Source organism: Bufo bufo, chromosome 3 (assembly GCF_905171765.1).
Source record: "Bufo bufo chromosome 3, aBufBuf1.1, whole genome shotgun sequence".
Classification (NCBI taxonomy): domain Eukaryota; kingdom Metazoa; phylum Chordata; class Amphibia; order Anura; family Bufonidae; genus Bufo; species Bufo bufo.
The window spans coordinates 15,283,428-15,298,603 of NC_053391.1; the positions used below are offsets into that span (position 1 = coordinate 15,283,428).

The 15,176-nt window shown below is 48.4% G+C and overlaps 1 protein-coding gene across 1 annotated transcript in view; it reads left to right on the plus strand.

Moving 5' to 3' along the window:
* Nucleotides 1-941: 941 nt before the first annotated feature.
* TEX55 (testis expressed 55) overlaps nt 942-15,176 on the plus strand; it is a 47,346-nt gene continuing 33,111 nt past the window's right edge. Inside the window, exons 1-3 of the mRNA XM_040421738.1 lie at nt 942-1,033; nt 2,166-2,215; nt 9,836-10,642. Coding sequence (XP_040277672.1) covers nt 2,168-2,215; nt 9,836-10,642 — 855 coding nt within the window. The 5' untranslated portion in view covers nt 942-1,033; nt 2,166-2,167. The remainder of the gene's footprint in view (nt 1,034-2,165; nt 2,216-9,835; nt 10,643-15,176) is intronic.

Consider the following 15,176-nt stretch of genomic DNA (forward strand, 5'->3'; position numbering starts at 1 on the left):
TTAATTCTGGGGGGCGCTAATGGGGGCATTACTATTACTGGGGGCACTAATGTGGATAGTATTAATTCTGGGGGGCGCTAATGGGGGCATTACTATTACTGGGGGCACTAATGTGGATAGTATTAATTCTGGGGGGCGCTAATGGGGGCATTACTATTACTGGGGGCCACAGTATGATAGCGACTTAACACCCAGCGTTAAGCCACGCCCACAACCAACCCCCCTTTGGGTGTGGCTTAACTTGGCTGGTATTTTTGGTTGGGAAAGGTGGCAGCCCTGCACCCAAAAGTAGTATGGGGCAGGGCCTAAATGTATACATTTTTTTAAAATTGAAATAGTGGTAAGTATGCGCTGGGAAAATGTAAAAAATGATGGCTCTCGTAATGCGCCAAGGATAAAACGAAACAAAAATGTGCGCGTCCGGACCAAAATATGCCATGTCGTTAAGGGGTTAAATTAACCATAAAGGATCCTTAATGTGCAAAATATTACGTGAATGTTACTCCTATGGAGCCTGTTCGTTAAGGAAAGATATCGTTACTAATGGCAACCGCCATGTGTATATGGGACATGAAGCGCCATGCATAAGCTCCACCCAGTTTCATCTGCCACCCACACAAGGCCCCCAAAAAAATGAAGATTCACCCCCAAAAATAGAAATTTGTGATTTGCTTTATTTGTAATTAAACATTTCGGGTGGAAGATCAGGTTTTACTCTGTTACCATGGCGACTGAGCGTTACCAAGCGCTCCGCTCTCCGTCGTCATGGTGACGAGCTCAGCGTCTTACGGACGGAAGCCGCCAGTGGACTTTTCAGCAAAAAATAAAAATGCTTCGCAGTGTAGGACGTGTTAATCTGTTGCTAGGACGACCGAGCGTTGTCACATGATCGCATCGGCGATTTCTTACTGTGAACGGTCGTCATGGTGACGGGCTGAGCGTCCACACTACGGCGGCCGCTAGAGGACAGTCCAGTCAACTCGCCGGGAGTCTGACAGACAGAGAACTCGAGTTCGCAGCCGCCCGGGAGCAGGTACCTCGTCCTGCAGGGATTCAGTCCTTCCCCAGCAGGTGGTTTCTCGGGTTAGAGATTATACTTGGGGCCGGTGTGCAGGGTTCTGCTGGAAGCCTCACTGCTTTCTTCATCCAGATATAGATTGTATGTGCTATATATGTTACTGCATGCCCCGCCCACTTATATAGGACCCCCCCCCCCCCCCCAGCATTTTAATCACAAGTAGTGCAGTGACCCCAGACCCCTAAATACAGACCCAAACTAGACCCCTGATATACTCCGCAGACCAGATCCCTAAATACAGACGCCTGATATACTCCGTAGACCAGACCCCTAAATACATACAGACCCCAGACCAGACCCCTGAAATACAGACCCCAGACCAGATCCCTGAAATGCAGACCCCAAACCAGACCCCCAAAATACAGACCCCTGATATACTCCGCAGGCCAGACCCCTAAATACAGACCCCAGACCAGACCCCTGAAATACAGACCCCTGATATACTCCGCAGACCAGATCCCTGAAATACAGACCCCAGGCCAGATCCCTGAAATGCAGACCCCAAACCAGACCCCCAAAATACAGACCCCTGATATACTCCGCAGACCAGACCCCTAAATACAGACCCCAGACCAGATCCCTGAAATACAGACCCCTGATATACTCCGCAGACCAGATCCCTGAAATACAGACCCCTGATATACTCCGCAGACCAGATCCCTGAAATACAGACCCCAGGCCAGACCCCCAAAATACAGACCCCTGATATACTCTGCAGACCAGACCCCTAAATACAGACCCCAGACCAGATCCCTGAAATACAGACCCCTGATATACTCCGCAGACCAGATCCCTGAAATACAGACCCCAGACCCCTGAAATATAGACCCCTGAACTGCAGACATCAGGGAGTGGGGGGAGCGCAGCCCCCGGGGACTGAAGGTCTGGCTGTTTTCGGGGAGCCCCTGGACATTCTGGAGACTGGTAGAAGGCGTCGACCATCGGTCACCGTGGAGGCTGATACAGCGCGATTCTGACAGGATATATATTTTTTAAATCAATGAGCGGTTATGCATCATCATCATCATCATCATTATTATTATATCGTGGAGTAAATGTCATGTTTTGTTCCCTTTTTCCCTGCTAGATATGGATGTGCCAGAGGGGCCCCTTCCCGAATACTTGTCTCCAGAAAACGTGAGTACGGAGGAGACGGCGGTGACCCTGTGATGTAGTGTTCACAGCGCAGACTGAGCTCAGCTACATAGAAGGAACGGCTGGAGAGCTCTGTTATACAGGAGGCGAGGAGGAAACCTGCGGCAGCCATATTGGTTGAAACCCAGCTTTCCCACATTACATACAGTGCCTTGCAAAAGTATTCACCCCCCCCCCCCCTTGACTTTTTTCGTGTCTTGGTGCCTCACAACCTGGAATTAACATGGATTGTTTGAGGATTTGCATCAAGTAATTACAGAACATGCCGACAACTGTGAAGATGTTATTTTTTATTTATTGTGAAGCAAACAACAAATAGGACAAAATAATAGAAAAGGTCAATGTGCAGAACTATTCGCCCCCCTGAAGTCAGTACTTTGTAGAGCCGCCACCACCAGGTCTCACTGTGGGGATGGTGTTCTTTGGGTGATGTGATGTGTTGGGTTTGCTCCAGATATAGTGTTTTCTTGATGACTGAAAAGTTGATGGCTGAAAAGTTCAATTTCCGTCTCCTCAGACCGGAGCCCCTTCCTCCATACATTTTAGGTCTCCTCAGACCGGAGCCCCTTCCTCCATACATTTTGGGTCTCCTCAGACCGGAGCCCCTTCCTCCATACATTTTGGGTCTCCTCAGACCGGAGCACCTTCCTCCATACATTTTAGGTCTCCTCAGACCGGAGCCCCTTCCTCCATACATTTTGGGTCTCCTCAGACCGGAGCACCTTCCTCCATACATTTTAGGTCTCCTCAGACCAGAGCCCCTTCCTCCATACATTTTAGGTCTCCTCAGACCGGAGCCCCTTCCTCCATACATTTTGGGTCTCCTCAGACCGGAGCCCCTTCCTCCATACATTTTGGGTCTCCTCAGACCGGAGCACCTTCCTCCATACATTTTAGGTCTCCTCAGACCGGAGCCCCTTCCTCCATACATTTTGGGTCTCCTCAGACCGGAGCACCTTCCTCCATACATTTTGGGTCTCCTCAGACCGGAGCACCTTCCTCCATACATTTTGGGTCTCCTCAGACCGGAGCCCCTTTCTCCATACATTTTAGGTCTCCTCAGACCGGAGCCCCTTCCTCCATACATTTTGGGTCTCCTCAGACCGGAGCCCCTTCCTCCATACATTTTAGGTCTCCTCAGACCGGAGCCCCTTCCTCCATACATTTTAGGTCTCCTCAGACCGGAGCCCCTTCCTCCATACATTTTGGGTCTCCTCAGACCGGAGCCCCTTCCTCCATACATTTTGGGTCTCCTCAGACCGGAGCCCCTTTCTCCATACATTTTGGGTCTCCTCAGACCGGAGCCCCTTCCTCCATACATTTTGGGTCTCCTCAGACCAGAGCCCCTTCCTCCATACATTTTAGGTCTCCTCAGACCGGAGCCCCTTCCTCCATACATTTTGGGTCTCCTCAGACCGGAGCCCCTTCCTCCATACATTTTGGGTCTCCTCAGACCAGAGCCCCTTCCTCCATACATTTTGGGTCTCCTCAGACCGGAGCCCCTTCCTCCATACATTTTGGGTCTCCTCAGACCGGAGCCCCTTCCTCCATACATTTTGGGTCTCCTCAGACCAGAGCCCCCTTCCTCCATACATTTTAGGTCTCCTCAGACCGGAGCCCCTTCCTCCATACATTTTGGGTCTCCTCAGACCAGAGCCCCTTCCTCCATACATTTTGGGTCTCCTCAGACCGGAGCACCTTCCTCCATACATTTTAGGTCTCCTCAGAGCGGAGCCCCTTCCTCCATACATTTTGGGTCTCCTCAGACCGGAGCCCCTTCCTCCATACATTTTAGGTCTCCTCAGACCGGAGCCCCTTCCTCCATACATTTTGGGTCTCCTCAGACCAGAGCCCCCTACTCCATACATTTTGGGTCTCCTCAGACCGGAGCCCCTTCCTCCATACATTTTGGGTCTCCTCAGACCGGAGCCCCTTCCTCAATACATTTTGGGTCTCCTCAGACCAGAGCCCCTTCCTCCATACATTTTGGGTCTCCTCAGACCAGAGCCCCCTACTCCTTACATTTTGGGTCTCCTCAGACCGGAGCCCCTTCCTCCATACATTTTGGGTCTCCTCAGACCGGAGCCCCTTCCTCCATACATTTTGGGTCTCCTCAGACCGGAGTTCCTTCCTCCATACATTTTGGGTCTCCTCAGACTGGAGCACCTTCCTCCATACATTTTGGGTCTCCTCAGACCGGAGCACCTTCCTCCATACATTTTGGGTCTCCTCAGACTGGAGCACCTTCCTCCATACATTTTGGGTCTCCTCAGACCGGAGCACCTTCCTCCATACATTTTCGGAGTCTCCCACAGGCCTTTTCACAAACTCACAACGTGCCTTATTGTTTTTAGCTGACAGTAATGGCCTTCTTCTGGCCACTCCGCCATAAAGCCCAACTCTATGGAGCGTACGGCTTATTGTCGTCCTATGTACAGATCCTCCAGTCTCTGCTGTGGAACTCTGCAGCTCCTCCAGGGTTACCTTAGGTCTCTGTGCTGCCTCTCTGATTAATGCCCTCCTTGCCCGGTCCGTCAGTCTTGGTGGGCGGCCGTCTCTTGGCAGGTTTGCTGTTGTGCCATGTTCTTTCCATTTGGTTATGATAGATTTGATGGTGCTCCTGGGGATCATCACAGATTTGGATATTTTTTTATAACCTAACCCTGACTTGTACTTCTCAACAACATTGTCCCTTACTTGTTTGGAGAGTTCCTCGGTCTTCATGGCAGTGTTTGGTCAGTGATGCCTCTTGCTTAGGTGTTGCAGCCTCTGGTGTGTATATGTAATGACTGATCATGTGACACTTAGATTGCACACAGGTGACATCATTTCGTAATTGGTTGCACCAGAGCTTTTTATGAGCTTCCTAACAAAGGGGGTGACTACAATAGTTTTATTTATATATTTTAGACTATTGTGTTCTGATCCATCGCATAACATTCAGTTAACAAAACATTGAACATAAGGCTCTAATGTAACAAAACACGAAAAAAGTCAAGGGGGTTGAATACTTTTGCAAGGCACTGTATATATATATATATCTTATTTTTGAAAATGTCTTTCCACGTTTACTGCCCGCTTACTCAGTGGCGCTGTTGGCGTCTAAAGCGGCGTCCGTCCCGGGTGGTTCACAGGGTTAACCTAGAACTGCAGCCCCAGCACTTGGAGATCTGCCGCGCAGATAATAGAAAATAGCCGGAGCGAATCATAAATCCGTGCGGCAGGCGTCAGATAGATTTAGGATTGCAATCGGGCGCCTGCTAAGTTATGAATCCGAACGCAGCCGCAAGAATTAACCCCGTCTGCCTCGCCGAGGACGCCTTCCTGATAGATGCTGCCGCGCCGCACCTTACGTTATGCAGGAGGCAGGGTAATTGCTATATTAAATCACTCGGCGGCACACGCAATTCATTTTTATGAAGGGTCCGGGTTGATTAAAATTACTATTAAAAACGGCATCGAGAAAAATGGCGGATTTTACAAATAGGGTTGTGAAGCTGCGACCATGTCCCTTTAAAGGGACATAGGGCCGCTCTAAGTGATGTAGTAGAGGGTACCCAGGTGTAGGGTGGCCTAAATGTCCCTTAATGTTGGTGCACGTGTCATGGTGCTCCTACCTGGATACGCTGGACCCCAGGTGTTGGCTCCGAAGCAATGACAAGGGGGGTTGTAGTCTGACTCAGAATTCTGCTATACCAGGGAGTCTCCCTCTCCTGGCTCCTGAGGCTCTAAGATTCTGCCTCCATATCCAGCAGAGCTGAGGGTGCTCCAGCTGGCTTACGTAAGGCACGTCCAACAGGGGCGTGCACCTGCTGCACACGCTTCCCCTGTCTAGGGAAGACCTAAACTGGAACTAACTGGTCCCCGCCCCCCGCCCCCCCTTCCTGCAGGAAATGGGACACGCCCACCACACTACAGAGGGGTCCATTCTCTGTACCTGTAGCTCTGCCGTTTATGCTGCCACCTGCTGGTGAACCAGGCATAATGCATTTGAACATAACCATTGCAAAATAGGAAATGCACACCATGAAGGACTTAGAGTAAATACACAGACGACATGATATTAGACCATTAGAGATAGTAGTGAGGTGCAGAAGTGGTAATGCTGAACTAGAGGGCAGCACCGAGCCTACGAATTAGCAAACTGACACATGCCCCTCCCCTCTGTGCCAATCAGCAAAGCCAAGAGTGGTCACATGACACACTGCTTCGTGGCACTGGCATCTGGTTTAAGAAGTTAGTGGGCGGAGTTAATATCTTTTAACCCCAAATGTGCCTTTCATGGGGGCATTTATTAGGTACAGATGTGCCCATTGGTCCAGTTTTATAAAGTATAATATAAATGTAGCAAGAACGTCTCCCGGGGACAGGTTCCCTTTAAATCCACCTCTGCCTGTTCGTTACACCGCGATACTAATTTGCATTGGGAAAAGCGGATACTGAGATTGCTCTGTCCAGGGACGAAGCGCCCGCACCGGACGAGGAGCGTCGCCCTGACGTGTGGCAGTGACGGGCAGCATCAGCCTTTTGTCTCCTGGATTAAAATAGCTGCAACAAGGGCGATTTTGCTGCATTCTCCTAAAATAGACACAGGCTATTTAAAAAATGCGCTGCACAGCAGCAGATCCCGCGCCGTCCCCGGCTGATTACTGTCACGCGAAGCCTGGAAACGAGACGGACACAGGGCCGGGACCAAGTTTATGGGGCGAGCCCTCTGATTCCCCATCCGTGGCCCAACGAGCTTAGTGCATGTTTATCCAGAGCGAGCGAGGAAACAATGCAAGGGTGTAGAGGCCGACCAGGCAGCTGCTAGAGGACCCCAGGAGAGAGGGGGCTCTGCGCTCGGTTTGTCCCATCCCTTTTGCTACTGGGTAATAAGAACCTGTGGCAAGCAAGGGGGGGGGGGGGACACACACCAAGAATATGGTGGCATACTCCAGCACCATAATATTGGGGGTGGGGCACGCTGGTCTTTGTGATTAAGCCCCCTGTCACCTCTGGACGTCCCAGTGTTTAGTACCAGAGACGTAATCATCATTAAAGGGTTTGTGCTATGATGTCAACTGATCAGATGATATTATCTGATTGGTGAGGGTCCCACCGCTAGACCACCACCGATCACTGGGGTCCCCTGGATAAATGGGTCAGCACGTCCCCCGCTGTAGTCGGCCTATCTCCTTAAGGGGTCTTTTACATGAGCGGATGCCGTGCGGGTAATCCGCTGCGTGAAAGAGAGCCAAGTCCCACTCCGGACAGCAGAGACACGGAGCTTGATAACGCTCCGCGCCTCTCTGGGATCTTCTTACTACAAAATCACAGCGAGATAAAGCCGTCGCCGTGATCTGATGCAAAGAGCATCATCAATCATGTCAATGCTCCGTGTCTCCGCTGTCCGGGACGGGGCTCGGCTCTCTCTCACGCAGCGGATTCCGCACACAGAGACCTAAGTCCCATAGAGAATGAATGGAATGAATGGAACAGCCGCTTCGTTCTCCCCACTCATGATCCATGGGAGCGGCTGTCAAGTGACAAGTTCTCTGTTTTCACCGTCTTGCCCTGATCATCTACAACACCAATTCCAAAAAGATTGGGGCGCTGTGTAAAATTGGAATATCTGATAGACCCATATTATATCAACAATAGACCATAGAACAAAATCAGATGACGAAGGGGGGACCATTTCACGAAAAAACTTGACTTATTTAGGACTTGATGGCAGCAATGCATCTCAAAAAAGTTAGTACAGGTGCAACAGAAGTTGAAAAGTAAGTTTGGTAGGTAAGTAGGTATTAATAAAAAAAAAACAGTAAGAGGAATAATCTGCAACTAAGCCACTGGGTATGAGAAGAGCGTGTTAGAGAGGCAGAGTCTCTCAGAAGCAAAGATGGACAGAGGTCACCAGCGAAAAACTGCACCTAAGACTTTGGATATCCCTCCATCTAAAGCAGTGTTTCCCAACCAGTGTGCCTCCAGCTGTTGCAAAACCACAACTCCCAGCATGCCCGGACAGCCTTTGGCTGGAGGCACACTGGTTGGGAAACAATGATCTAAAGGACATAATATCATCAAAAGATCCAGAGAATCTGGAGAGCTCCATGGACTGATGGTCAGTATTGGAGGCTCGTGATCTACAGGCCCTCAGGTGGCCCTGCACTAAAACCGGGCAGATTCTGTACTGGAAATCACTGCAGGGGCCAAAGCTCATTTTAAACGGACTGAGTCAAAATGTAAAAAACGTTCTGTGGTCAGATGATTTAAAATGTGAAATTCTTTTTGGGAACCACGGATGCCGTGTCCTGCGGGCTCAAGAGGAGAAGGACCATCCAGCTTGTTATCAGAGCACAGTATAAATTCCTGCATCTCTGATAGTTGCATTAATGTCTACGGAGTGGGCAGCTTACACATCTGGGAAGGCACTATCAGTCACATCCATCCATCACAGCAGCACAGCTTCTCAGAAGAAGAGTCCGGGTGCAGAACTTGCCACCTGCAGCCCAGCCCAACCACCAGTAGAAAACATTTGGCGCATCGTGAAATAAAAAAAAAAAATCCAGCAAAGAAGACCCTTGACTGTTGAGCAGCAAGAACCCTACATCAGACAACATTCCTCTCCCAGAAGTCCACCAATTGGTCTCCTCACCTCCCAGGCTACACAATGGTAGACATGGTCCTGTCCCAACTTTTTTGAGATGCGTTGCTGCCATGAAGTTCTAAAAGATATGGTAAAATGTCTCACTTTCATCATCTGATGTGTGTTCTATGATCTATTGTGAAAAAAACTATGGGGCATTGAGCTTTAGAAATCATTTCATTATGTTATTTACATTTATTTCCATTTTACACAGAGTCCCAACTTTTTGGCAATTGATTTTGTGCATAAGGATCAGCCTTGTGCCCTCGAACAGAAGGAACAGATTGGGGTAACAAACCGCTAAGTGGCAGGGACAGACCAGCCCAACAAACCATTGAACGCTATGGGCTAGTGTAATGAACAGGGGTAAGGTGGGTGACCACCACCTTCATGTCTATAAGGAGTCAAGTGCCAGACATGTCTAAGGAAGGATCCATTAACAGGCCCTCAATATTGGACACATTCATTTACATAGACCTTCCTCCTGTGCATAGCCCAACCCCTTATGATGTCACTTCCTGTCACAAAGCAGGACTTGATTGTCTCCGATCATAGAGAACAATGGCTGTCAAAGGTCATCTACTTACCTCAGGAGATCCTTCTTTGGCACTGAATACCAGAGATGGACTAGGGTCCAAATAGTTTGACAAAGGATTTAAACCATGGAAGGTGGGCACAAAGGTTCTAAAATATAGAAGAAAAATTGGCACATTGGTGGAGAATCTATTAGGAAGATAGTAGCTCTCATGGTAAATGACCACCTAGACTGATCCTGACCAAGGACTATCTGCTCTCTTTGGTCTCCTCGTTATACATTGGTTTATATATTGACGATGGTCTCCAACATAAGCTACTCCCAGACCATGTATGCAGGTGTATTTGAAGTGATATTATATACTGTAGGTTGTCTTGTATGTAAGTATGTAGAGATGGACAAGTCCTTGTACCTGATTTATTTTTGTTCACATCAGGAAGTTATAAATAACGAAAGGGCAGAGAATGGCACAACTTCTGAAACACTGGCACCATCACATCCTCGGGATAGTCACCTGAAAGAAGTTGAGTTGCGAGATGATGAAACCAAACAGGAGACACTTCTAGTTGTCTCTGAGGAACATGGTGACCTGTCCTCAAGAACAGATGAAGAAAATTCTCTTACAATAGTGAAGAAGGAGACACCTCAAGAAGAAAGAAGATCACCACCACTGTCCAAAATCACCTCCATGGATGAAGTACGAGAGATAGGCACCACCAATCTAGAGGTCTTGAAAGATGGCGACACCAATATATCTAGTCATGGAAAAAGGAAGACTGCACCTATGGAAGACTCCTCAGAAGGATCTCTTCGTCCTGAAGAAAAATCTGAGGTTATATTTGGACCTGCACATGAGATGAACATAGAAGCCACGGATCTGGCTAATAACTTAGGTGCGGCGTCTACTGACGGAGAAGCCTTGGCACAAAAGAGCCAAGATCATGAAGATGAGGCAGTCAGTCCTGCCGAAACAATGGCCAGCAACCACGTGGATGAGTCTACTGATGCTGTCAAGAAAGAGACCACACAAACTAATGAAATTACTGAGAAAGCTGAAGGAAGACATTCTGCTGAAGATGTTGTGAAAGACACAACCACCGGAGGAGATACCGTGCAGTCTGCTAAGACTGTGGACCAGGAGCAGGTGCCTCATGCACCAGAAGGCATCAAAGATGACGTCATACCACCAGACTCTTACCGGGAGACTATAACTGCAAGACCTTTACAGCCCCCTGCACAGGGGGTAAGTAGACCATTAGTAATGTAAGGACAGTGGTCTCTAACCTGTGGAACTGCAGTTGCTGCAAAACTACAACTCTCAGCATGCCCTGACAGCCTCAGGCTGGGAGTTGTAGTTGTGCAACAGCTAGGAGAGCACTGTGTTAGGTATAGAGCTAATAGTTGTGTAGCCTGTAGTAATTAAAGGGGTTGTCCAAGATTAGATATAAGGGACCATGCCTGGAGCTCAAGTCACTGAGGCTGAGCTGCAATACCAGTCACAGCCCCAGGACGGGATGGGCGCTATTTCTAGAAATAAAGCCAACCCTGATCCTGATCCTGGACGACCTCTGACAGGAATCCCATGCTGGAGACATTAGCGAATGCCGGTGGCTGTGGTGCACGGGCCATGCCACTACTTTGGGTGGGGGGAGGTTTGGTGGCAGTTGTGTAGCTGGGATTGGCACTTGGGGAGGGGTTGTGGCTCTAGGACCAGGACGTGACGACTTTTCGAATTTTATATTGTTATATTTCTTTGTGAGAAATATATCAGCGGTGAGTGGTCTCGAAAATGACTCTCTAATAATCAGTGTGCTGCAATGACTCTCTAATGATCAGTGTGCACAGTAATGACTCTCTAATGATCAGTGTGTGCATCGTGACTCTCTAATGATCAGTGTGTGCAGCGTGACTCTCTAATGATCAGTGTGTGCAGCGTGACTCTCTAATGATCAGTGTGCACAGTAATGACTTTCTAATGATCAGTGTGAGCAGCGTGACTCTCTAATGATCAGTGTGTGCAGCGTGACTCTCTAATGATCAGTGTGTGCAGCGTGACTCTCTAATGATCAGTGTGCACAGTAATGACTTTCTAATGATCAGTGTGTGCAGCGTGACTCTCTAATGATCAGTGTGTGCAGCGTGACTCTCTAATGATCAGTGTGCACAGTAATGACTCTCTAATGATCAGTGTGAGCAGCGTGACTCTCTAATGATCAGTGTGCAGCGCGACTCTCTAATGATCAGCGTGTGCATCGTGACTCTCTAATGATCAGTGTGTGCATCGTGACTCTCTAATGATCAGTGTGTGCAGCGTGACTCTCTAATGATCAGTGTGTGCAGCGTGACTCTCTAATGATCAGTGTGCACAGTAATGACTCTCTAATGATCAGTGTGTGCATCGTGACTCTCTAATGATCAGTGTGTGCAGCGGGACTCTTTAATGATCAGTGTGTGCAGCGTGACTCTCTAATGATCAGTGTGAGCAGCGTGACTCTCTAATGATCAGTGTGAGCAGCGTGACTCTCTCATGATCAGTGTGTGCAGCGTGACTCTCTAATGATCAGTGTGTGCAGCGTGACTCTCTAATGATCAGTGTGTGCAGCGTGACTCTCTAATGATCAGTGTGCGCAGCGTGACTCTCTAATGATCAGTGTGCGCAGTAATGACTCTCTAATGATCAGTGTGTGCAGCGTGACTCTCTAATCATCAGCGTGTGAAGCGTGACTCTCTAATGATCAGTGTGTGCAGCGTGACTCTCTAATCATCAGCGTGTGCAGCGTGACTCTCTAATGATCAGTGTGTGCAGCGTGACTCTCTAATGATCAGTGTGCGCAGTAATGACTCTCTAATGATCAGTGTGTGCAGCGTGACTCTCTAATAATCAGTGCGCAGTAATGACTCTAATAATCAGTGCGCAGTAATGACTCTAATAATCAGTGCGCAGTAATGACTCTAATAATCAGTGTGCAGTAATGACTCTCTAATAATCAGTGCGCAGTAATGACTCTCTAATAATCAGTGCGCAGTAATGACTCTGTAATAATCAGTGCGCAGTAATGACTCTCTAATAATCAGTGCGCAGTAATGACTCTCTAATAATCAGTGCGCAGTAATGACTCTCTAATAATCAGTGCGCAGTAATGACTCTCTAATAATCAGTATGCAGTAATGACTCTAATAATCAGTGCGCAGTAATGACTCTCTAATAATCAGTGCGCAGTAATGACTCTCTAATAATCAGTGCGCAGTAATGACTCTCTAATAATCAGTGCGCAGTAATGACTCTAATAATCAGTGCGCAGTAATGACTCTCTAATAATCAGTGCGCAGTAATGACTCTCTAATAATCAGTGCGCAGTAATGACTCTAATAATCAGTGCGCAGTAATGACTCTGTAATAATCAGTGTGCAGTAATGACTCTCTAATAATCAGTGCGCAGTAATGACTCTCTAATAATCAGTGCGCAGTAATGACTCTCTAATAATCAGTGCGCAGTAATGACTCTCTAATAATCAGTATGCAGTAATGACTCTAATAATCAGTGCGCAGTAATGACTCTCTAATAATCAGTGCGCAGTAATGACTCTCTAATAATCAGTGCGCAGTAATGACTCTCTAATAATCAGTGTCCAGTAATGACTCTCTAAAAATCAGTGTCCAGTAATGACTCTCTAATAATCAGTGCACAGTAATGACTCTCTAATAATCAGTGCCCAGTAATGACTCTCTAATAATCAGTGCGCAGTAATGACTCTCTAATAATCAGTGTGCAGTAATGACTCTCTAATAATCAGTGCGCAGTAATGACTCTCTAATAATCAGTGTGCAGTAATGACTCTCTAATAATCAGTGCGCAGTAGGGGTGCACCGAAATGAAAATTCTGGTCCGAAACCGAAAATTCAGGATGCCCTTGACCGAAAACCGAAACCGAAACTGAAACTGCCTTTTTGCCCAAATACTTTTAAAATACATTTTTTTTAATGATTTTATTAATAATTCTTTTTCATGAATTTAATAAATCATATTATATAACATGGTGCTTCCTCATACACAAGTGATTGTACAAAACGACAGTGCAAGAAACAGTTGTAAAACCAACCTCAAACTGTAAACAGACGTAGCCTCAGGTCAAGAACAAATTTTTGCTGGGAGAGGGGGATCTGTATGGAGAGGGGGATCTGTATGGAGAGGGGGATCTGTATGGAGAGGGGGATCTGTATGGAGAGGGGGATCTGTATGGAGAGGGGGATCTGTGGGTGGCGCTGTTATGGAGAGGGGGATCTGTGGGTGGCGCTGTTATGGAGAGGGGGATCTGTATGGAGAGGGGGATCTGTATGGAGAGGGGGATCTGTATGGAGAGGGGGATCTGTGGGTGGCGCTGTTATGGAGAGGGGGATCTGTGGGTGGCGCTGTTATGGAGAGGGGGATCTGTATGGAGAGGGGGATCTGTGGGTGGCTCTGTTATGGAGAGGGGGATCTGTGGGTTGCGCTGTTATGGAGAGGGGGATCTGTGGGTGGCGCTGTTATGGAGAGGGGGATCTGTGGGTTGCGCTGTTATGGAGAGGGGGATCTGTGGGTGGCTCTGTTATGGAGAGGGGGATCTGTGGGTGGCGCTGTTATGGAGAGGGGGATCTGTGGGTGGCTCTGTTATGGAGAGGGGGATCTGTGGGTGGCTCTGTTATGGAGAGGGGGATCTGTGGGTGGCTCTGTTATGGAGAGGGGGATCTGTGGGTGGCGCTGTTATGGAGAGGGGGATCTGTGGGTGGCGCTGTTATGGAGAGGGGGATCTGTGGGTGGCGCTGTTATGGAGAGGGGGATCTGTGGGTGGCGCTGTTATGGAGAGGGGGATCTGTGGGTGGCTCTGTTATGGAGAGGGGGATCTGTGGGTGGCGCTGTTATGGAGAGGGGGATCTGTGGGTGGCTCTGTTATGGAGAGGGGGATCTGTGGGTGGCTCTGTTATGGAGAGGGGGATCTGTGGGTGGCGCTGTTATGGAGAGGGGGATCTGTGGGTGGCGCTGTTATGGAGAGGGGGATCTGTGGGTGGCGCTGTTATGGAGGGGGGGATATGTGCACTGTTATGGGCATAACAGTGCACAGATCCCTTTCCCCATAACAGTGCACAGATCCCCCCTCCCCATAGCAGTGCCATAGACCGATCCCCCTACCCATAACAGCCCCAGCCCTGCTGCTCACAGCAGACTAATCACTCACTGCATCTTTATTTTACCTTACAATCGTGACACTCCAGTAACAACTCTGCAGGCAGAGCGGAGGGCGGCGTAACGTCACTTACTCACGTGACGCACCTGCTCCGCCCACTTTATGAATGAAGGAGGCGGAGCAGGTGCGTCACGTGAGTAAGTAACGTTACGCCGCCCTCCGCTCTGCCTGCAGAGTTGTTACTGGAGCGTCACGATTGTAAGGTAAAATAAAGATGCAGTGACTTAAAGTAAACGCCCGCCCGCACAAATCCCAAACCCCATATTTTCTGCCGATATGTACCAATATCGGCCGAAATGGATTAGGCCCATTTTCGGCCGCCGGAATTTCGGTGCACCCCTAGTGTGCAGTAATGACTCTCTAATAATCAGTGTGCAGTAATGACTCTCTAATAATCAGTGCGCAGTAATGACTTTCTAATAATCAGTGCGCAGTAATGACTCTCTAATCAGTGCGTAGTAATGACTCTCTAATAATCAGTGCGCAGTAATGACTCTCTAATAATCAGTGTGCAGTAATGACTCTGTAATAATCAGTGCGCAGTAATGACTCTC